The sequence below is a fragment of the Anolis sagrei genome, chromosome X (assembly GCF_037176765.1).
Source record: "Anolis sagrei isolate rAnoSag1 chromosome X, rAnoSag1.mat, whole genome shotgun sequence".
NCBI classification, from domain to species: Eukaryota; Metazoa; Chordata; class Lepidosauria; order Squamata; family Dactyloidae; genus Anolis; species Anolis sagrei.
Genome location: NC_090034.1, coordinates 77055052 through 77078632, shown reverse-complemented (window position 1 = coordinate 77078632; position 23581 = coordinate 77055052). Strand labels below are relative to the sequence as shown.

Sequence of the window (23581 nt, the reverse complement as noted above, 5' to 3'; positions counted from 1 at the left end):
TATCATAAGCTGCTGATAGGTCTATGAAGACAGCTCCTGTAATCTCTAACTGAAATCTAGCATTAAAAATGACAAATATTAATTTCCTATCACATTACAGGTGTTGCAAGAGCTCCCCTAGTGGCCGCAGCCGGGAATGTTGCGTTGGATTTTTAACAATGTTTTCAATCCAACGCAACATTCCCGGCCGCGGCCACTAGGGGAGCTCTTACCCCTGCCTGGTTTGTCAGCAGACGGAGAGTTTTCTTTTCCGGGCCGGTGATTGGCAGCTTCCGGAGCGAATCGGAGCCTTGCTTTGGAGAGGCCAAGCCAAGGAGTCCTGCCTCTTCGGGGCTTCAGCAGTCTGGCTGGTTTGGGGCAAAGTTTCCCGGGAAAAAACGAGGCCGGTGAGTTATGGAGGCGCAGAGGGCAGGATCTGTGTAGCAAAGGTTGCATCTACACTGTGGGATTAACCCAGTTTGATCCCACTTTAACTCCCCTGGCACAGTACTATGGGATCCTGGGAGTTGTAGTTTTCCCAGGTCATTTGCCATCTCTGCCAAAGAGAGCTGGTGCCTAAACTCTAACTCCTATGAGCCCATAGCAATTAAAAAGCAGTATCAAACTGCGTTAATTTTACAGTGTGGATGGCCAGGGTGTTTATGATCTCTGATTATTATTATTATTATTATTTCCTGGTGTAACTTAGATATCACTTTTTGGTTAAATTAAAAAGCAGTTTTAATTTTTTTTTCAAAGGTAAATTACAATATTGTTGAACCCTCCATTGGGAAAAATAGTTTAGAAAGAGGGAGAAGAAGGTAAATTACATTATCATTTGCTCAAAAGGATGGGTTCGGCCTCAACCAGGAAATGAGGTGCAACAATGTTCTTTTCTTTTTCAAACTACTTGTTTGTTTTCTTCCCATCCGGTTTCAGTGCAGCTTTAATTGAAATATTAATTGCGATGTGGATGATGGTTTGAGTTGTTGTGAGTTTTCTGGGCAGTATGGCCGTGTTTCAGAAGCATTCTCTCCTGACGTTTCGCCTGCATCTGTAGCAGGCATCCTCTGAGACTGTGAGATCTGTTGGGAACTAGAAAAATGGAGTTTATATATCAATGGAATAAAGCCCAGGATGGAAGAAAGAACTCTTGTCTGCTTGTGGCAAGTGTGAATGATGCAATTGGCCACCTTGATTAGCACTTCAAAGCCTGATACTTCCTGCTTGGGGGAATCCTTTGTTGGGAGGTGTCTGTTTGAGGTAGGTGTGAATGTTTCAGTAGGCCACCTTGATTAGAATATTAGAATAGCAGTTTCATAACAGCAAGAGAGGAGATTCCATCTGAACATGAGGAAGAACTTCCTGACTGTGAGAGCTGTTTAGCAGTGGAACTCTCTGCCCCGGAGTGTGGTGGAGGCTCCTTCTTTGGAAGCTTTTAAACAGAGGCTGGATGGCCATCTGTCAGGGGTGATTTGATTGCAATATTCCTGTTTCTTGGCAGGGGGTTGGACTGGATGGCCCATGAGGTCTCTTCCAACTCTTTGATTCTATGATTCTATGAAATAAACATTCAAAAACAGGGGAATTCCAGACAAGAAACAATTACGGCCAGCTAATCACCCCCCAACAAAGGATTCCTCCAGGCAGTAACAACCCAGACCTTAAAACTGTTAGGCCCAAGGGCTGAGAAAAGCGGTATATAAATGAAGTAAATAAATAATAAATAAATTAAATGCTAATCAAGGTGGCCGATTGAGACATTAACACCTATCTCAAGCAGACAAGTTCTTTCACCCACCCTGGACTTTATTCCACAACTATATAAACCCAATTTTCCTAGTTTCCAACAGACCTCACAACCTCTGAGGGTGCCTGCCATAGATGCAGGCAAAACGTCAGGAGACAATGCTTCTGGAACATGGCCAAGAAAACTCACAACAACCCAGTGATTCTGGCCATGAGATCCTTCAACAATACAATGGATAATGGTTTGATCGGTGACCGGTGCCCTTCCTTAAGACAACTTGACTGTTTACATAAAAATTGTCGTGCAGATTGTGAAAATCCATAGGGCCAAAATCAGGAACCACGGGCGTTTCAAATTAAAATGAGAGCTGTCTGATTAAACAGAACAGATGCCATCTGTACAGCGGCTGTCGAAAAAGACTTGTGTGCAAATGCTTTGCATGTCTCCTGAAAGACGTACGTGTGAGCAACCACTGAATCTGTGGCTTGTTTTCACACGCTTTTAACAGGGGTTTGTTGCTGTCTGGCCGCTGCTGTTGAAGCTGGCTTCAAACTGCATTGAATAGTCGGTGCAGATGAGGTCTTCGTTTTGCACAGAATGCAAATTGTATACCAGATCTAGTTGCATAAAAGCGGCACCAAATTTGGATGTGTGTCCCATTGACTTTAGTATAGCTTTTTATATAGTTAGATAGATAGAAGAGAGATAGATAGTGTTGAAGTATGGGTTAAACCACTGAGCTGCCGTTTGAATACAGGGAGTGGGGTGGGCTCCTGCTGTTAGGCCCAGCTTCTGCCAAACTAGCAGTTCAAAAACATGCAAATGTGAGTACATCAATAGGTACCGCTCCAGCGGGAAGGTAACGGCACACCATGCAGTCATGCTGGCCACATGACCTTGGAGGTGTCTAGAGTCAACGCCAGCTCTTCGGCTTAGACATGGAGATGCGCATGACTCCCCAGAGTTGGACTCGATTGGACTTAATGTCAAGGGGAAACCTTTACCTTTTTATGTCTGTATTGTTGCTTGACTGGCTGTACCACAAAGGCTGTTGCTAGGTGAAGTGGTCCTTTGTGATACCACTGGATTGGCTGTTGCTAGGTGAAGGATTGGCTGTTGCTAGGTGAAGCATTGGCTGTTGCTAGGCGAAGTGGTCCTTTGTGATACCACTGGATTGGCTGTTGCTAGGTGAAGGATTGGCTGTTGCTAGGCGAAGTGGTCCTTTGTGGTACCACTGGATTGGCTGTTGCTAGGTGAAGGATTGGCTGTTGCTATGTGAAGCATTGGCTGTTTCTAGGCGAAGTGGTCCTTTGTGATACCACTGGATTGGCTGTTGCTAGGTGAAGGATTGGCTGTTGCTATGTGAAGCATTGGCTGTTGCTAGGTGAAGTGGTCCTTTGTGATACCACTGGATTGGCTGTTGCTAGGTGAAGGATTGACTGTTGCTAGGTGAAGGATTGGCTGTTGCTAGGTGAAGCATTGGCTGTTGCTAGGCGAAGTGGTCCTTTGTGATACCACTGGATTGGCTGTTGCTAGGTGAAGGATTGACTGTTGCTAGGTGAAGGATTGGCTGTTGCTAGGTGAAGCATTGGCTGTTGCTAGGTGAAGTGGTCCTTTGTGATACCACTGGATTGGCTGTTGCTAGGTGAAGGATTGGCTGTTGCTATGTGAAGCATTGGCTGTTGCTATGTGAAGTGGTCCTTTGTGATACCACTGGATTGGCTGTTGCTAGGTGAAGTGGTCCTTTGTGATACCACTGGATTGGCTGTTGCTAGGTGAAGGATTGGCTGTTGCTAGGTGAAGGATTGGCTGTTGCTAGGTGAAGTGGTCCTTTGTGATACCGCTGGATTGGCTGTTGCTAGGTGAAGTGGCCTTCTGTGGCTGGGAAAGGAAAATGACAGGTGTATGAAGGGAAGGAAAGAGCCATGACGAATATTAAACTTCAATTCTATGTTTAGTTTTTGTTTTGTGTATTTTAATATTTATTGTACAGAAATATATTTTAATCTGTGTATTTTACAGAGTGTTTTTTAAATGATTCTTTGTTTTGATTGTGTGTTTTAACAATGTTGTAACCTGCCTCGACCTGTGAGAAGAGGTGGGTGAGATTATTATGTTGTCATGGAGACATTGTGGCATAGACCCTCTCAGAGCTTGAGAAGGAAGGAAGGAAGGAAGGAAGGAAGGAAGGAAGGAAGGAAGGAGAAAAAGAAGAGAAAGAGTGTCAGAAATATTAAAAATTAACTGAGTATTTTTGATTATATAAGTGTGAGTCAAGCACCGAAAGAGTAAGTAGGCCAAAGCCTATTAGACCCAGTGGGCCAATGCTAGTGTCGTCCTGAGGAATGTGAGGTGGTCAACCTTTGTGTGAGAGAAGCCCCGTGTGAGAAAGCTCTAGTGAGAAGTAGGCTGTTAGGAATTGTGGGAGTTGAATTCCAAAACACCTGGAGGGCTAAAGACACAACAGTGTGCCCTTGGTATCCGCTGGGGTTTGGTCCCAAGAACCCTATGGATACCCAAATTGGCAAATGCTCAAGTGCCATTATATACGATCGTGTAGTGAACTCACTTCTCTTGGATGAAATGGCAAAATCAAGACGATATTGTAGGCGTTATGATATGGTGTGAGCCGATCAATAATTCAGACAATTATTTCCTTACCTCAGTGGTTCTCAACCTGTTGGTCCCCAGGTGTTTTGGCCTACAACTCCCAGAAACAGTTTACCAACTGTTAGGATTTCTTAGAGTTGAAGTCCAAAATATCTGAGGACCAAGTTGAGAACCATTGCCTTACAGAAAGCCATGACACCATAGAATTACGAACAGGACAGGTAAGCAGTTGCCAGGTAATGCTGAATCCCCACATCCCTAGGACAGTTGTCTGCGAGGGATTAGGTTGCAAGACGTGCAAAAAAAGATACTAAAAGATACTAAAATTAAATAAGGCATTGTCCCGTTGTATGTATTGAAATATAGCAGCTATCTTCTGATGTTGCAGTGCCGACAAATTCACTTCCGTAGAGTAGGGAGGGTGGCTATACCTGCTGAGCCTGATCCGGTCATAATGTCCTTAGTGACTCTGCTGGCATCTATGCCTTGGGACTGGACCTGAATCTAGAATCCTCTTAACTCCCTGGTTAATTTCAGACCCTAACCGGTCATGACATATGACAGAATGGCTCCCATTATCCTGGTCATATGTGGGGAATCTTGCCTTCCAGGTGGCAGAGCTTGGAAAAGTTTTGGACTAGAATTCCCAGAATCTACATTGAATGGTAGGAGTAATTTGGGAGCTGCAGTCCAAATAAGACCCTCCTCCCAATTGTACTTAATGTTGCTATTACTTAGGCCCCTTCAACACTGCCATATAAATTCCAGATTATCTGCTTTGAACTGGATTATATGGCAATGCAGACTCAGGCCCCTTCTACACTGCCACATAATCCAGAATATCAAAGTAGATAATCTGGAATTTATGTGGCAGTGTAGAAGGGGCCTCATACAATCCAGTTCAAACTCAATTTCAGTTCAAAGCAGATAATGAGGATTTTCTGCTTTGATAACTCGGTTTATTTGATAACCCAATTAATTATTTCCAAAATTATCTGATCTGATAATCTGGATTATATAGCAGTGTAGAAGGGGTCTTAGACAACATGTACTAAGTGTAGTATGTATTATATGGCACCTTAAAGGAACTTTTCTGGGATTGGAAAGCATCAACAGAGGCCTCTTCTGCACTGCCAGATAAGACAAGATATCAAAGCAGAAAAATCCATATCTGATTTGAACTGGATTATCTTAGTCCACACTACCATATAATCCAGTTCAAAGCAGATAATCTGGATTTTATAAGGCAGTGTAGAAAGGGCCTAGAAGTCTGCTACATAGCTGCATGTAAAACGGTATTACCGTTTTCACAACACCTTATGTGATTTAGCTGCGAGACCAGGAGTTTGAGTGTTAAAGTACTAGCTGATGTGTCATCATAGGCCCCTTCCACATCTGAATAAAATCCCACATTATCTGCTTTGAACTGTAATATATGGCAATGTGGGCTCATAACCCAATTCAAAGCAGATTTTTTTTCTGCCTTGATATTCTGTGTGGGAGGGCCCCTAGTTTACATAAAACCAGTTAAGCAGCAACTTGTTTGTTTGCTCACAAAAAACAAAAAACAAAACAAAACAAACATCCAGAACGAGGTTAAAATCCAAGACGGATTTTTGAACAAAACACACACCAAAAAAGTTTAATATTATGCAGACTTTAAAAAATAGCTTCAGTTGCACCAAAAGCCTGCTGAAACAAATGTGTGTTTACAGCTCGTTAGGTATCAAAATAATGAAGAAGCCGAGGCAGACGACTCTCGGAGGACACGTCAGAATCAAACTTGTCAAGTGTTGTATGAAAGTGATGCATATAATTATTCCTTCTGTCTCACATTGTTGAAGCTCTGAGTGCTTTTGAAGTCAAAATGTCACCATCCGCACAGAAGGGAGCTGATGGAACCTCACATTTTGCTAAAATATCAGAATATATTTCGATCAGAAGGAGGAAGCACAGCAGGATATTCCTATAAAAGCCTAAGGGCCGAGAAGGGTGTTACATAAATATAGTAAATAAATAAATAATATATTGAGGATAGTTTTGACAGTGTGGTGAGTGAATTGGAACCAGACATCCTGAGGAGTGAGGTTGAATGGGCCTTAAGAAGCATTGCTAACAAAAAGGCAGCAGGAGACAACGGGATCCCAGCTGAACTGTTTAAAATCTTGAAAGATGATGCTGTCAAGGTGATGCATGCCATATGCCAGCAAATATGGAAAACACAAAAATGGCCATCAGACTGAAAAAAATCAACTTATATCCCCATACCAAAAAGGGAAATGCTAAAGAATGCTCAAACTTTCGTTCAGTGGCACTTATTTCTCATGCCAGTAAGGTAATGCTCAAGATCCTGCAAGGAAGACTCCAGCAATACATGGATAGAGAGTTGCCAAACGTACAAGCTGGGTTTAGAAAAGGCAGAGGAACAAGAGACCAAATTGCCAATATCCGCTGGATAATGGAGAAAGGCAGGGAGTTCCAGAAAAACATCTATTTCTGTTTTATTGACTATTCTAAAGCCTTTGACTGTGTTGATCATAATATACTGTGGCAAGTTCTTGTGTTATGGGCATACCAAATCACCTTGTCTGTCTCCTGAGGAATCTGTATCATGACCAAGTAGCAACAGTAAGAACTGACCATGGAACAACAGAGTGGTTCAAGATTGGGAAAGGCGTACGGCAGGGTTGTATACTCTCACCCAACCTATTCAACTTGTATGCAGAACACATCATGCGAGGTGCAGGGCTTGATGAATGCAAGGCTGGAGTTAAAATTTCTGGAAGAAACATTAACAACCTTAGATATGCAGATGATACCACTTTGATGGCCGAAAGTGAGGAGGAGCTGAGGAGCCTTCTAATCAAGGTGAAAGAAGAAAGTGCAAAAGCTGTGTTGCAGTTAAACATTAAAAAAACCCTCAAGATTATGGCAACCAGACTGATTGATAACTGGCAAATAGAGGGAGAAAACGTGGAGGCCGTGACAGACTTTGTATTTCTAGGTGCAAAGATTACTGCAGACGCAGACTGTGGCCAGGAAATCAGAAGACGCTTACTTGTTGGGAGGAGAGCAATGTCCAATCTCGATAAAATAGTGGCACTGGCAACAAAGATCTGCATAGTAAAAGCAACGGTATTCCCCGTAGTAACCTACGAATGTGAGAGCTGGACCATAAGTAAGGCTGAGCGAAGGAAGATAGATGCTTTTGAACTGTGGTGTTGGAGGAAAGTTCTGAGAGTGCATTGGACTGTGAGAAGATCCAACCAGTCCATACTTCAGGAAATAAAGCCCAACTGCTCATTGGAAGGAAGGATATTAGAGGAAAGATGAAGTATTTTGGCTACATAATGAGGAGAAAGGAAAGCTTAGAGAAGACAATTATGCCAGGGAAAATGGAAGGAAAAAGAAAGAGGGGCCGACCAAGGGCAAGATGATGGATGGCATCCTTGAAGTGACTGGCTTGAACTTGAAGGAGCTGGGGGTGGTGACGGCCGACAGGGAGCTCTGGCATGGGCTGCTCCATGAGGTCACGAAGAGTCGGAAGCGACTGAACGAATGAACAACAAATAAATAAATAAATAAACAACAATTCACAAATGTGGTAGACCAGAGGAGCCTGGCTCACCCGCCATGCTCTGCTCCATGGGAAGGACAAAGATGGTGTATGTGTTTGGAAGTGCAAATTTCAAGCGGAAGTCTGGTCACTTGGGCTCCTTTTCTCAAGGGAAGAGAAAGAAGTGTGATTTTGAAATTTTGGATTTTGTGCAGTGAGTCAGGTTCTGCTGTCTGGAAAACAGAGATCTGATCTGGTTTGTTGTAAGTTTTTCGGGCTGTATGGCCATGTTCCAGAGGAACATAACCATACAGCCCAAAAAACTTACAACAACCCAGTGATTCCTATAAAGCCCTAAACGACTCCGGCCCTGTTTACCTCTCCGAACGTATTCTCCCCTACGAACCATCAAGACCACTAAGATCGTCTGGAGGGGGCCTGCTCTCGGTCCCACCGCCTGCACAAGTACGGCTGGTGGGGACGAGGAACAGGGCCTTTTCGATGGTGGCCCCTCGACTTTGGAACTCCCTGCCGTTAGAGATCAGAACTGCCCCCTCCCTCATGACGTTCAGGAAACTAACAAAGACCTGGTTGTGGAACGCGGCATTTGACAACTGATTTAATTCTTTGCCCACATGAAAGGAGGATGATGAATGGGATTGTGATGGTGTCAGACGATTTGGCTCTTTTAACTGTGATGATAATGTTTTAATGTGTATAGTGCTAATATTTTAATCGTGTTATGAAGTGGCATTGTGTTGTTATTGTATATTCTTTGTATGTTAACACATGTTGTGAACCGGTCCAAATCCCTCTTTGAAGGTGAGAGGGTCGGTATATAAAACCTCGAAATAAATAAATAAATAAATAAATAAATAATTCCAGTCATGAAAGCCTTCAACACTATAGAGATCTGATCCTTGGCATTGTGCTTAGGGACAAGATGCATTTTGGTGTCTTAGGAGTTTTGAAGTTTTGGAACTATGCATTGGCGGATTTGTAAGGAAGCAGTCTGGCCCAAGAGATGTTCTTCACGGAGGAAGGCTGGAGAAATAGTGATGTATGAATGAGGATGACTGAATGTATATGTGTGAATGCGGAGTAAAAATGTAACCTCCCTTTACTTGTTTGTTACTCAGTGTAAGTTGTTTATGAATTCAATGTAGTTATATAGTATCTGTATGTCTGATTCTCCAATGTTTTCTGTAAAACTTCTGATATACCCTCTCACACTGAAAACTGCAATAAAAAGTACCTTTGTTTCAAAAGTATTCATGACAGGTAAATGACCTTGCAGGGCTGCATCTGGCCCACAGACCTTCGTTTGGGGACCTCTGACCTAGGTAGTTTTCCATTCAAGCACTAAACAGACTTAAACATGCTTAGTAGGAGGTTTCGCCACGGTTGTGTTCTGTTCCCCCAAGCCTTGCAAAGTAGGCAATGGTTGTAGTATGGCATTTCAAGATGAGCAAGGTGCGGGGTTTGAAAGCAAAAACACAGGGCCCTTCCACATGGCCATATATCAAGGCAGATAACCCCACAATATCTGCTTTGAACTGGGTTATCTGAGTCTACGCTGCCATATAATGTGGATTTTATACAGGTGTGTGGAAGGAGCCATAGAAACAGAAACATAGTGTCTTGGTTAAGGAATGAGTTTTGGGGGAATGTGAAAACCTGGCTTGTGTTTCAGCCCCTTCTACGCTGCCATATAAAATCCAGATTATCTGATTTGAACTGGATTATATGGAAGTGTAGACTCATACAATCCAGTTCAAAGCAGATAAAGTGGATTATCTGCTTTGATAAACTGGATTATATGGCAGTGCAGAAGAGACCATAGTCTCCATGCTCCATCAGTAATCTGTTACATTGGATATAAGAAAGATGACTTTACTAGAAAATATAGTAAAGACTGTTAAGAGTTTTCATGTGGAGTGAATTCACCCTCTTCTGAGACATCCATACACATATACCTCACTGCTGTGTTTTAGCTTTGTCTAGAAAGAGGAATGAGACTAAACAAATAACCCATCTTCCACTGGATTCTGATTATTTTGTCGCTCTGTGGCAGCAAAATGGAGTGATGGAACCAAGCGGATCTCACCGTTTCCCACATGATCTAAAACTCTGCTTCGCAAGTTGGAAAGAGAATGTGTGAATAAGCAACAATGGAAAGAGCCAATGGTGCCAGCCTGCAGCTCCAACCACTTCCCACCAAAGCTCTGCCAGTCCATGAGGATTTCTTCTCTTACAAGGTAAGGGTTTTAACAATAATAACATAATAACAATGATAATAATAATAATAACAACAACAACAACAGTACCATCTGCCAACTGCAGAAGGCCACCTTACTGAGATCTGCACGCATTATTAACTGATACATCACACAGTCCTAGACACTTGGGAAGTGTCCGACATGTGATCCAATACAACAGTCAGCAGAGTGATCTTGTTTGCTGTGGACTCATGTTGTTGTGTTTCAAATTATTATTATTATTATTATTATTATTATTATTGTGCGGTTTTCTGGCATTGTATATTCCTGCCGCTTCTGTGAATGTTCATTTGTATTTTGATTCTGTAGCCCACTTGTCAATGGATGTTCAGAATCAGCAGCATCCACCGCGGTCCTTTTTATCCGTCAACTGAGCCAGTATAGACTTCATTTTGGTTTGTTTCTCCATAATGCTAATGGGTTAGGTGCTCTTAGTTGTACTCCTCAGCTGAGACCTCTCTGACTTGGTTGAACCTGCTGGTAATTGCACTACCACCAGCACAACTCTCGGCATCCTTGCAACGGTTAAGCCTTCCACCACGACAAGGTGGCCCCCATTGGGTGGTGCATTGAGGAAAAACAACAGGAAAAACTCAGCTGTATCAAGACCTCAAAATCGAACTGCAAAGGCTCTGGCATAAACCACTACAGGTGGTCCCAGTGGTCATCGGCACACTGGGTGCCGTGCCAAAAGATCTCAGCTGGCATTTGGAAACAATCAACATTGACAAAATCACGATTTGTCAACTGCAAAAGGCCACCTTACTTGGATCTGCACACATCATTCGAAAATACATCTTACAGTCCTAGACGCTTGGGAAGTGTTCGACTTGTGATTTTTTGATACGAAATCCAGCATATAGATCTCGTTTGCTGTGACATACTGTGCTTTTGTGTAAGTAAAATAATAATAATAATAATAATAATAATAATAATAATAATAGAGTAAAATAATAAATGTAACAACAATAATAAATATATTAAAATAATGTAATAAATAATGATAGAGTAAAATAATGGAAATATAATAATAATAATAATAAATAGAGTAAAATAATGGAAATATATTAATAATAGAGTAAAATAAGTAAAATAATAAATGTAATAAAAATAAAAATAATAGCAGAGTGAAATAATAAATAACCTTGACTCATACTTGAGTCAAGTTGGGGGGGAGGGGCTTTTTCAGTGTTAAAAAAGGGCTGAAAAACTCGACTTATACTCAAGTATATACAGATTATATTATCAGATTCCCTGTTCGGCAGGACTAACACAAAATCTATTTTGATTTATTATACTTCTTCCAAGCAAGCTTCTTCCCCCAACACGTCAGAATGAGAATATACAGAGCTGGGGTTTTGTTTGTTTGTTTGTTTTTTGTCGTGTCAGGAGCGACTTGAGAAACTGCAAGTCGCTTCTGGTGTGAGAGAATTGGCCGTCTGCAGAGATGCTGCCCAGAGGACGCCCGGATGTTGTGATGTTTTAGCATCCTTGTGGGAGGCTTCTCTCATGTCCCCGCATGAGGAGCTGGAGCTGATAGAGGGAGCTCATCCGCCTCTCCCCGGATTTGAACCTGCGACTTGTCGATCTTCAGTCCTGCCGGCACAGGGGTTTAACCCACTGCGCCATCGGGGGCTCCGGTTACAGAGCTGGTCTAAGGGTCACTTGAGCACTATATGACGATTGAGATTTGATCATGGCAGCTGAACCTTTAACTTCCTGTTTGGAGTTCAACACTCCAACCACTGTGTCATATACCAGGGGTCCTCAAACTAAGGCCCGGGGCCAAATACGGCCCTCCAAGGTCATTTACCCGGCCCTCGCTCAGGATCAACCTAAGTCTGAAATGACTTGAAAGCACAAAACAACAACAATCCTATCTAATCTGCCAAAAGTAGGCCCACACTTCTCACTGAAATACTATTAAGTTTATATTTGCTAAAATTGTTCTTAATGTGAATTCTTGTATTGTTTTAAAGTGTTTTTTGCACTACAAATAAGATATGTGACGTGTGCATAGGAATTCATTCAAGTTTGTTTCAAATTATAATCTGACCCTCCAACAGTTTGGGGGACTGTGACCTGGCCCTCTGTTTAAAAAGTTTGAGGACTCCTGTCATACACCATTAGCAAATTGTTGAATGTGACTTGGAACACTATTACCCTGTTGTTTACAGAACTGGTATCTGTGGTTTCAATCATCTGTGTCCAACAAAATAGATCTTCTCTATGCATTTTCTTGGTTCTTCAGTGGGACTATAGTATTATTAGGCAAAAGTCCTTCATCTCCATAAGGTTCACTATTATCTGCAGTTTGTGGAATTCAGGAATGTATACCCGCAGATACGAGGATCACATTTTAATACCTGAGATTAAGCTGTTTTGTAAAATACGGTATTGCTAAGAAAATACTATGGAATCTATGGAGTCACTCTAAATCAGCAGATGGCTTGAAGGCACACATACACATACTTTATTGGGTGTGTTCAGATTTTGGGACTGCTTGCCATTCGGTTTTGGAAACCCGCTAAAGAGCAAAATTGTCAGTGCAGGGCAATTGTTGACCTCTGTCTTGACCCGCAGAATTAAGGCTTGGCTCAGAAACAAGCATAACCTGCTAGACTTGGATTTTTTGGGAGACAGAAATTTTTGGAGCTGGATTGCCCTTTTCATTCTCTATTGGTATTTCCTTGGAGGGTTTTTTTTTGTGCTTTCGGGAATCAGTTTGGGAACACTTTACAGGCAGCCCCCAAGTTACAAGTAAGATAGGTTCTGTAGGTTGATTCTTAAGCTGAATTTGTTTGTAAGTCAAAACAGGTACATTTTAAGGTGTAACTCCAGCCCCATATATATATGTATATATTTATATTTATACACATAATGAAAGTGAAAATGTGTGTGTGGCTGGGATGTCCACTTACATTGACAAACTCCTGCCTCTACAAACAGCGATAGCTCCCACTACTGAGGAGACACCAGTGGCCCTCCCTCCAATGACATTGCAGGTTATAGTGAGCACCATGAACATGCACAAGAGCTCTTCCAATGTCCTCCACAAATGCCGTACTGCCCACCACCCAAGTGAAGGCTTTCATATGTGGACAACGTCATCCTAGATTTTCTGTTTTTCCTCCACCACAAACATCACAATGTTTCTTACTCTCTCCATTAGTGTGGAATTTCCATGACCCTGCCCACTGCCTCCCCCTTAATCCTTTCCTATTCTTTTCTATGGCACACAACAAACAGAGAAATTGATCAGCAACTGAACATAATAGAGAGATTTGGGGAGAATTCACCATGATTTATAGGACTTGGGATGTATAGTTCACCTGCAATCTAAGAGCACTCTGAACTCCACCAACGATGGACCTGGAACTAACTTGGCACACAAAATCCTCAACTAAAACATACTGGAGGCCTTTGGAGGGATTTATAGGAGTTGTAGTTCACCTACATCCAGGGCACACTGTGAACCCAAACAATGATGGATCTGGACAAAACTTGGTATGAATATCCGATATGCCCAAATGTCCGATATGCCCAAACTGGTGGGTTTTGAGGAGTACTGGCCTGAACATCTTGGAGTTATAGGTACCGGGATTAATAGTTCACCTACAATCAATGAGCCCTCTGAACTCCACCAAAGATGGAGTTGGACCAAACTTGGCACACAGAGCCCCCATGACCAGCAAAACATACTGGAGGTCTTTGGGGAAAATTCATCTTGATTTGGGGCAGTTGTAGTTCACCTCAAATCAAATCAAAATATTTATTTCGGTCATTGACCAGCACAGGAAATAGTGTCACATTTCCAGACAAACCTGGCATGCTTGGTACATTAAAAATATAAATATAACTACTAAAAACACAATATGGGTGAGGGAGCAGAAGGGAAGGGGAAACAAGGTAAAAACCATACAATGCCCAGATCCATCACCAAATTGCAGATTCAGGGAAGAAGATCACCGGACACACAGTTGACTTTTGGAACTAGTCATTCCCTGGCGGACTCTGCATGCTGCTGCACAGAACCTCGCAACACTGTAGGTTGTAGCTGAATTAGCATCTGCAAGTAGCAGGGAGGTATAAAATTGTCCCGAATGGCCTGGGTGCTTGTCTATGAGAGGTAAGATAAGCCTGACACGGATATCCCTGTAGAACGGGCACTGAAGGAGCACATGTTCACCTCCATCCAGAGAGCACTATGAACCTAAACAACGAAGGATCTGAACCAAACTTGGCACGCATTCCTGATATGCCGAAGTTTGAATACTAGATTGGTTAGGGGGGACTCACTTTCTTTTCTGGGAATTGTAGTTCACCCACAACCAGGGAAACGGTAACCTCCACCAATGATGGACGCGGACCAAACTTGGCACACAGAACCCCCATGATTAACTCAACTTACTGGAGTTCTTTGAGGGGCTGACTCACCACAGTGGGAGTTGTAGTTTACTCTATAGTCAGAGAGCACACTAAGCCCCACCAATGATGCATCCAGAGCAAACTTGCCCAACAAACTTCAACCACTGATGGGGTTTCAGAGGGTGAACCTGGCATTATGTGAGTTGTAGTTCACCCACAACCTTATGCATTTTGTACAATTAAAAACTGACTTTTTCAAATAACCCAAGGAATGACGGGTACCCAAGCTTGTGTGTGTGTGTCTCTATCTATCTCTATCTATCTATCTATCTATCTATCAATTTTGGATAACATAAGGAAATTTCCTTTGCTGTCTGCGTCCCTGTTCAGAAGATTTCACCTCACTTTCTGTCCCTGTGATAATTGGATTTTGAAAAAATTAGCTTGTTGTAAAAACAAAAAATGCTGATAAAGCTTCAGTAGAGACCCCTTTCCCCCATGATAATAACTCTTCCAGGTGTGAATTTCCTTTCTGAGAGGGAGATTTCTTCTCACTTCCTGTTGTCTCACACATTCTTAACTGTGAGCTGTTTGTAACTCGTGGGCTGCCAGTATTTGGAAACAAGCTCACACTGTTTTCTGAAAACAATGGCCAAACCCTGAACAATACTCGATGTGCTGTTCCATGCAAACATTCAACGTAAGAAAAGGTGTTGCTTTTTCCGAGTTCTCTTGTTGTTTCGAAAAGGTCACTTCATTTCATGAAGGTTCCTTTCAGGAAGCAGAAGCAGCACACATCTCTCATGACACAGTGTCTTTTGCAAAATCTGGTCAGGTGGAAATTTTTCTGTTAGTATATTTTTTGCTCCTAAGATGGCATTGTTTCATAAAATGAATTAATATCGTAATGGGTGAATACATCACAGAAAAATATTTTGGAATTAATTTAATATTTGTTCCAAAGCTGTCATATGTCGCTTTCCGGTTCAAACAACACAAGAAACTATAAGTAATTAAATTCTTGCTTGGTTCACTCCTGATACGATGGGGAAAGGGCCACACTTCTGCCCATGAACCTCATTCACACTTTTTGTGTTTTTTATTGTGTTATGATCATGTTTAGACAATCTATGAGTGAATACCACAGTATCCATTTTGGTAACTGCAGTAGAGAATATTGAAACGTGAAAGCAAAGTCGTAATTAAGTTCCCCTTACCATATTTAAGGAAAATGAGTATACTTTCATTCAGCACACATGCCAAGCTCAAGGTAAGGAAAATGTATACTATTGAGTTAGCTTGTCTTTGCTTCTAAGTAAAAATTTGAATGTATTTAGACGTGAAGAGTCCAGAATAGAAAGAATAAAAAGTAACATCCAACAATAGAAAAAGAAGAAAGGTAGCTTATGAGTTTGTCCCTAATGAGTAAAATTAACTAAACATAAATCAACATCATCATCATCATCATTATTATTATTATTATTATTATTATTTATACCCCATTTTCTCCCAGTGGGAACTCAAGGCAGGGTATAAATAACTTTAATAATAATAATAATAATAAGAAGAAGAAGAAGAAGAAGAAGAAGACAAGATAACAATGCAATTAAGGACAGGATTTAAAAATCAGCAGATGACCCCAAATGCAGACTGTGCAAGGAAGCTGATGAAACCATGGATCATATCCTCAGCTGTTGCAAGAAAATCGCACAGACGGACTACAAACAAAGACACAACTCTGTGGCCCAGATGATTCACTGGAACGTATGCCACAAGTACCACCTGCCAGCAGTAAAGAATTGGTGGGATCATAAACCCGCAAAGGTTGTGGAGAATAAACATGCAAAAATACTGTGGGAATTTCGAATCCAGACTGACAAAGTTTTGGAACACAATACACCAGACATCACGACTGTGGAAAAGAAAAAAGTCTGGATTATTGATGTCGCCATACCAGTTGAGGAAAAACAACAGGAAAAACTCAGCTGCTATCAAGACCTCAAAATTGAACTGCAAAGGCTCTGGCATAAACTAGTACAGGTAGTCCCAGTGGTCATTGGTGCACTAGGTGTCGTGCCAAAAGATCTCAGCCGGCATTTGGAAACAATAAACATCGACAAAATCACGATCTGTCAACTTCAAAAGGCTACCTTACTTGGATCTGCGCGCATCATTCGAAAATACATCACACAGTCCTAGACGCTTGGGAAGTGTTCAACTTGTGATTTTGTGATACGAAATCCAGCATATAGATCTCGTTTGCTGTGACATACTGTGCTTTTGTGTCAATAATAATATGACAAGATAACCCAGTACTATACATTTTCCTTACCTTGAGCTTGGCATGTGTGCTGAATGAAAGTACACATACGCATTTTAAAATACTGTTCATATTCAATCCTGTTTTAATGTTTGTATATTTGTATATTTTACCCATTTATTTATATATTTACTGTATTTGTATCCCACCTTTCTCTACCCTGAAGGGGACTCAAGACGGCTTTACATATGGCAACTATTCAATGCCTTTGGACAACAAACAGTTAAAATACACTTAAGTTAAAAAATTAAAATCAATTGTACATTAAAACATATAAACTATTGCATTCACTATTAAAATCATGCCATCCTCAATCATAATCCGGGGCTGTTTCAAAGATCAAGTGCACATATTTCGAGACTATTATTACGCTTTAGATTAATATCCAAAGGCTTGACCCCAGAGCCAGATTTTCACTTTCCCTCTGAAGGGCAGGAGGGAGGGAGCTGCTCTAATATCATTGAGGAGGGAGTTCCATAGCTGAGGGGCTACCACTGAGAAGGCCCTGTCTCTGTCCTCACTAGCCACGCCTGCGACAAAGGCAGGATCGAGAGGAGGGTTTCCCCAGACAATCTTAATCTCTGCAATGGTTCTTAGGAGGAGATCTGTTCAGACAGGTAAACTGGGCCAGAACTGTTTAGGGCTTTAAAGGCCAAAGTCAGCATTTTGAATTGTGCTCAATAGCAGACTGGCAGCCAGTGGAGCTGACGTGACAGGGGAGTTGTACGCCCGCTCTGGTGATCAACCTGGCTGTTGTCCGTTGGACCATTTTCAGCTTACAAACAGTCTTTAAAGGCAGCCTCCTTAGCAGCACATGGAAAGGAGTGATAGAGTTGAACATAATCCATGTACAGGTGGTATCAAACTCCAGAACTCCGGGAAAATCTCATCCTGTAAAACCTGGACATTAATTGTATCCCCACAATTTGCATAGACTGCAGTATTTTTATGCAGGGGCATGTTTTTTCTTGAACCTGTTGCCCGTTTAGTACAATGTTATGTTAACACACAAATTGGTAAGAAATAATTACACATCATAACCATGTTTTACAGCTGAGTGGAAAAGTTTTCAGTTGTACCTTTTCTTTCCTTGCAGGAAAACCTGATCGGTGCTTTGCTGGCTATTTTTGGACATCTTGTCATCAGCATTGCTCTCAACTTGCAGGTGAGGAGAATGAAAAAAAATTCATGCAACCTGATTCCAAAACAGATTTCTGTGACTTATACCAAGGTGACCTCCTGTTGTATTTTCCTTTCCTCAGAAGTATAGTCATATCCGGCTTGCAGGCTGTAAAGATCACCGCGCGTATTTCAGAACCAAGACATGGTGGTGCGGACTCTTCTTGCTGCTCCTGGGGGAGCTCGGAGTCTTCTCTGCCTATGCCTTTGCACCCCTTTCCTTGGTTGTACCCCTGAGCGTTGTGTCAGTTATAGGTAAGTGCCCCAGCATGTGATTGTATTATTTCAGGAATCTTATAGTGGTAAAATACAAGAGATCTGGCAAGACTGATTTTTTTTTAAAAAAATAGAAAATTAGCAAAATGCTTACTGTTATAAGCAGCAGTATTTTTGTGAAGATACAATCTTTTCCTTTTGAAACTCCTGCATGAACTCACTAGTTGGCCATTTTATCTCAGCCTCTACTGGGCCAACTTTGGCCTTCCCCCCAGGTGTTTTGGACTTCAACTCCCACAATTCCTAACAGCTGGTAGGATGTTAGGGATTTTGGGAGTTGGTGTCCAAAACACCTGGAAGGAGGGCCGAAGTTGGCCCATGCCTCGTCTAACCTTCTGTCCGCAATATAACCATAATAAGTGCCTTGTATCACAGGTTTGGTTTAAGGATTCCAGCAAAGCATAATGTAGGTGGAGTGCTTGGAAGATGCAAAAGCAATATATAAATGTGTTATCACTACTGTAAGAACATAGGGTGCACTTTCAGTGCCGGGTGGGTTATGTCTTGACCGCATTCGTGACAACAAGTACTCCTTCCCAGCAATGAGAGTCTTAACATCCTGAGTTGGGTTCCTCCTTCCTCTCACTGCAATAAGTAGGAATAATGCAGATCTCAGAGAAGCGCCTTCTCATGAGAGCAACCACAGGTGAGGTCAGCCTTTTTATAAGGCCCCATAGCTCTTGTTTTTTCTTGCAGTCTTTTTTGTTTCACAATATTTTACTTATAACAACAAGAAAAAGTCTGCTTTTTGATGAGAACATCCCAAGTAGGAATTTTGTAAAAAGAGGCCTTTTTACCCACCATGGCTTATTCCTCATAAGCAGAGCCCAGGTCATAATCAACACCTGCTTATGTGTTCATTTCCAGCAGTGGATTTTTGTGTGTGTGTGTGTGTGTCTCAAGAGCGACTTGAGAAACTATAAGTTGCTTTTGATGTGAGAAAATTGGTGTGAGAGAAAAGAAATTACAAGAATTGACCTTGTAGGCCAGAGCACGGTCCAGGGCAATTCCTAGGTATTTAGGTGTGGTGCAATGCTCCAGTGGGATTCCCTCCCAGGTAATCTTTAGAGCTCGGGATGCTTGTTTGTTCTCAAGATGAAAAGCATACATTTGTGTTTCAGATGGATTAGGAATCAGCTGGTTTTCCCTGTAATAGGCAGTAAGAGCACCTAAAGCTTCAGAGAGCTTCTGTTCAACCATTTCAAAGCTTCCTGCTTAGGCAGTGATGGCACAATTGTCAGCATAGATGAAATTCTCTGTCCCTATCTTGTTAATGAAATTATTAGAAAGAAATTACAGTGTTGCTCTCAGATGGAACCTAGGTGTAATTTTTGGGGAACCGGTATGGTGAGTGTGTTTTAAAGTATAGGGTGAGGCAGCATAACTTCCTTTTGTCAAAACTTAATAAAACCCATTGTATGAATCAGAATTTTTTATTTTTTATTTTATAATGTAGGCGCATACCTAAAGTTTTGTTTTATGTAGCTTTGAAGATCAAATTAGGTAGGTGACGTCCCCCATTCTCCATTCTCCATACACTGAGTAAACCGATTTCTGGCGTTTGTCATGACTTGCCAGCATAGCAGGCGTTATGTTGGCAATTTCTTCCTGGATGTTGGTCTTCAAATCTTGTAGGGTCCTTGGATGGTTTACATAAACACGGGATTTCAAAAAACCCCATAGAAAAAAATCACAAGGGGCCAAATCTGGAGAACGGGCTGGCCACTCCAAATCCCCTCGAAAAGTAGGCCTCAACGGCAAAAGCACACTCCTCACTGTTCCAACGCATGATGGTGACTGAACTGTGTCAGGACAAAACTTTATACTTCCGCCTCTCGAACGAGACCACTAGCACTCCGCTACGTCTTCAACTGACTGAATGGCGCGCATTTTAAAAAAGGAAGTTATGCTGCCTCACCCTGTACAATTTGATAATATTTTACATTACTTGTCGAGCCACCTTGGAAGGGTTCGCATCAATAAAGGCACATATTTGTTTCATTTCTTGTTCACTAACAAAAAGGTTTATTCTGAGCGAGGAGTGATGAAACAATTCTAAAAAAATATCACAAATCAAAGAAACAATGAGTAATCTTAACTTTAGCTTGTGGGCAAATGTTCAATGTGATTTTGATAACACTTTTTTGTTTATTCTTATCTTTTTGCTCAGCAAGTGCAATCATTGGAGTCATATTCATTAAGGAAAAATGGAAACCCAAAGACTTTTTGAGTAAGTTTTTGATGTGTCTCTTAAAAGCTTCTTCGTTAGCTTCTGTACTGAATGTAGTTCCCCGCTTCCTTTTCCTCCTTCTCTGCGTTTTGCACGTCTTGTACGAATCAGTTCCTGGCACTCCCTGCTCAAGTTCCCGCTGATCTTACAAATTGCTTTTTATCCTGGTGTCTGTGTTAATTTGTTAGGACCAACTTTGTGAGGTCAGGCTAGTGCTTCATTATCTTGTTGATGTAGAGCCTGGATCCATGAAAACTACTAATCTACCTGTTCACACATAATGTTAGTTTTGCAGCACATTAGCAGCATGCAAAAATGGACAGCCTTGGTAAACTCCTTAGGTTGTTCGCTAGACCAGATTTTAAAATTATGTTGTGCTTAGATTATAGCATGCTTTTCCCCATTTAGGAGTATGTTGTTTCTGCTGGCTATTGTTCTTGCATTGTTTTGTTTTCATTACCCCTCAATTTATGGCTTTTTTCTTTTAAAATTTGTTTGCTCTGTGATTGCTTATAAGCTGTCTTATGTATAATTTGGGAATAAAGATGGGTTAAAATTTCTTAACAAACAAATAAGTGGTAGGCAGCCACCCGCCACCCCCGCCATATAGAATCATAGAAGCCTAGAGTTCGAAGAGACCTCGTCCAACCCCATTCTGCCAAGAAGCAGGAAAATCTCATTCAAAGCACCCCTAACAAATGGCCATCCAGCCTCTGCTTAAAAGCCTCCAAAGAAGGAGCCTCCACCGCACTCCGGGGCAGAGAGTTCCACTGCTGAACAGCTCTCACAGTTAGGAAGTTCTTCCTCATGTTCAGGTGGAATCTCCTTTCTTTCCTCTAGTTTGAAGCCATTGCTCTATTGCAGTGGTTCTCAACCTTGGGTCCCCAGATGTTTTTGGCCTACAACTCCCAGAAATCCCAGCCAGTTTACCAGCTGTTAGGATTTCTGGGAGTTGTAGGCCAAAAACATATGGGGACCCCAGGTTTAAAACCACTGCTCTATTGCATCCTCGTCTCCAGGGCAGCAGAAAACAAGCTTGCTCCCTCCTCCGTATGACTTCCCGTCACATCTTGATTCATGGCCCTCATTATGTCTCCTCTCAGCCTTCTCTTCTTATGCAGGCTAAACATGCCCAGCTCTTTAAGCCACTCCCCATAGAGCTTGTTCTCCAGAACCTTGATCATTTGAGTCGCCCTCTTTCTCTGGACACATTCCAACTTAGAGTCAACATCTCCCTTCAATTGTGGTGCCCAGAATGGGACACAGTGTGATTTCAGGTAAAGTGGTCTGACCAAGGCAGAATAGAGGGTTAGCATGACTTCCCTGGATCTAGACACTAGACTTGTATTGATGCAGGACAAAATCCCATTGGCTTTTTTTGCCGCCACCTGACATTGTTGCCTCATGTTTCCCTTCCACCCCACGAGGATTCCCAAGATCTTTTCCAAATGTCCTTTGCTCAAGCCAGGCATCATCCCCCATTCTGTATCTCTGCATTTTCTTTTTTTCTGCCTAAATGGAGTCTCTTTTCTTTGTCCCTGTTGAATTTGATTTTGTTAGTTTGGTCCCATCATCTCTCTAATCTAGTGGTTCTCCACCTGTGAGTCCCCAGATGTTTTGGCCTTCAACTCTCAGAAAGCCCAACAGCTAGTAAACCGGCTGGGATTTCAGGGAGTTGTAGGCCAAAACACCGGGAAACCCACAGGTTGAGAACCACTGCTCTAAATACTGACAATACTATACAATACAATACACAACACAACAGTTCTGTCTGGAGAAACAGAAAACAAACTTGCTACATCTTCAATATTACATCCTTTCAGATGTCTAAACATGGCCATCATGTTCCCTCTGAACCTTCTCTTCTCCAAGCTTTTTTAAAAAATCTTGTCAGAAGTGACTGGAGGATATACTGCAAGTTGCTTCTGCTGTGAGAGAATTGGCTGTCTGCAGAGACGTTGCCCAGGGGACACCCGGATGTGTTATCATCCTGTGGGAGGCTTCTCTCATGTCCCCGCATGGGAAACTGGAGCTGACAGACGGGAGCTCATCCCGTCTCACGGATTCAAACCACTGACCTTCAGGTTAGCAGTTCAGCCAGCACAAGAGTTTAACCCATTGTGCCACCGCAGCTCCTTCTCCAAGTTAAACTTGCCCAACTCCATGCGTTGCACTTCATAAGGCTTTCTAATGTAGGAGCTCACTGGGACTCTAGCACTTTGCACGATATCAGAGGTCCCCTTGGGCTCAAGAAGGTGATGTAAAGGAAAGTACGCCACAAATTGAATCCCAACTGCAGAAGTTGTTTATTGCGGGCCAAAGCAATTGGTGACAGCAGCACAAAAGGTGTGTTCCAGCCTCAAAAAGGGGTTGCAAGGCTTTTTATCACTTTACAGAAAGTCAAAAGCACCTTCTCATTGGTGTACAAAGATCAATTATTTCATTGATCTAAGCTGGCTAGCACAGATTTTCATCAGCTCTCTATGACCCTAACAAGCAGGATGGCAAATAGGTGGTGGGTAACAATGACACAATTATGCTTTCATGTCTCTGATCCTGTCTTAATTGTAAAGTGTTTATGGGTCAGTCTTACCTGCTTTTCTGTTTCAAGCACAAACTTCAAGCGGCTGGGAATTAGGGAGTGCTAGCTAGAGCCACTTCTGCACTGATGAATTCATTCTTGAAAGTAATTCACCTCCCTGTGGCAGTTCTTTCTCCAAACCTCAGCATTTTTAATGTATTGTCAAAGGTTTTCATGGCCGGAATTACTAGGTTGTGAGGTCTCCGGGCTTTATGGCCATGTCCCAGAAGCATTCTCTCCTGACGTTTTCCTGCATCTATCTCAGGCATCCTCAGAGGTTTTGAGGTCTCACAACCTTTAAGGATGCCTGCCAGAGATGCAGGCGAAACGTCAGGAGAGAATGCTTCTGGAACATGACCATACAGCCCGGAGAACTCACAACAACATCAGCATTTTTGCAAACAAAGGCTTCTGCAAATCAGGACATATGGGACTTGCAATCATTGGAAGCAT

At 42.1% G+C, this 23581-nt stretch overlaps 1 protein-coding gene across 1 annotated transcript in view; it reads left to right on the top strand.

The window, feature by feature from the left end:
• The first annotated feature begins 247 nt into the window (after positions 1-247).
• NIPAL3 (NIPA like domain containing 3) overlaps positions 248-23581 on the top strand; it is a 41297-nt gene continuing 17963 nt past the window's right edge. Inside the window, exons 1-5 of the mRNA XM_060784408.2 lie at positions 248-386; positions 9970-10153; positions 17959-18027; positions 18125-18296; positions 20488-20547. Coding sequence (XP_060640391.2) covers positions 10067-10153; positions 17959-18027; positions 18125-18296; positions 20488-20547 — 388 coding nt within the window. The 5' untranslated portion in view covers positions 248-386; positions 9970-10066. The remainder of the gene's footprint in view (positions 387-9969; positions 10154-17958; positions 18028-18124; positions 18297-20487; positions 20548-23581) is intronic.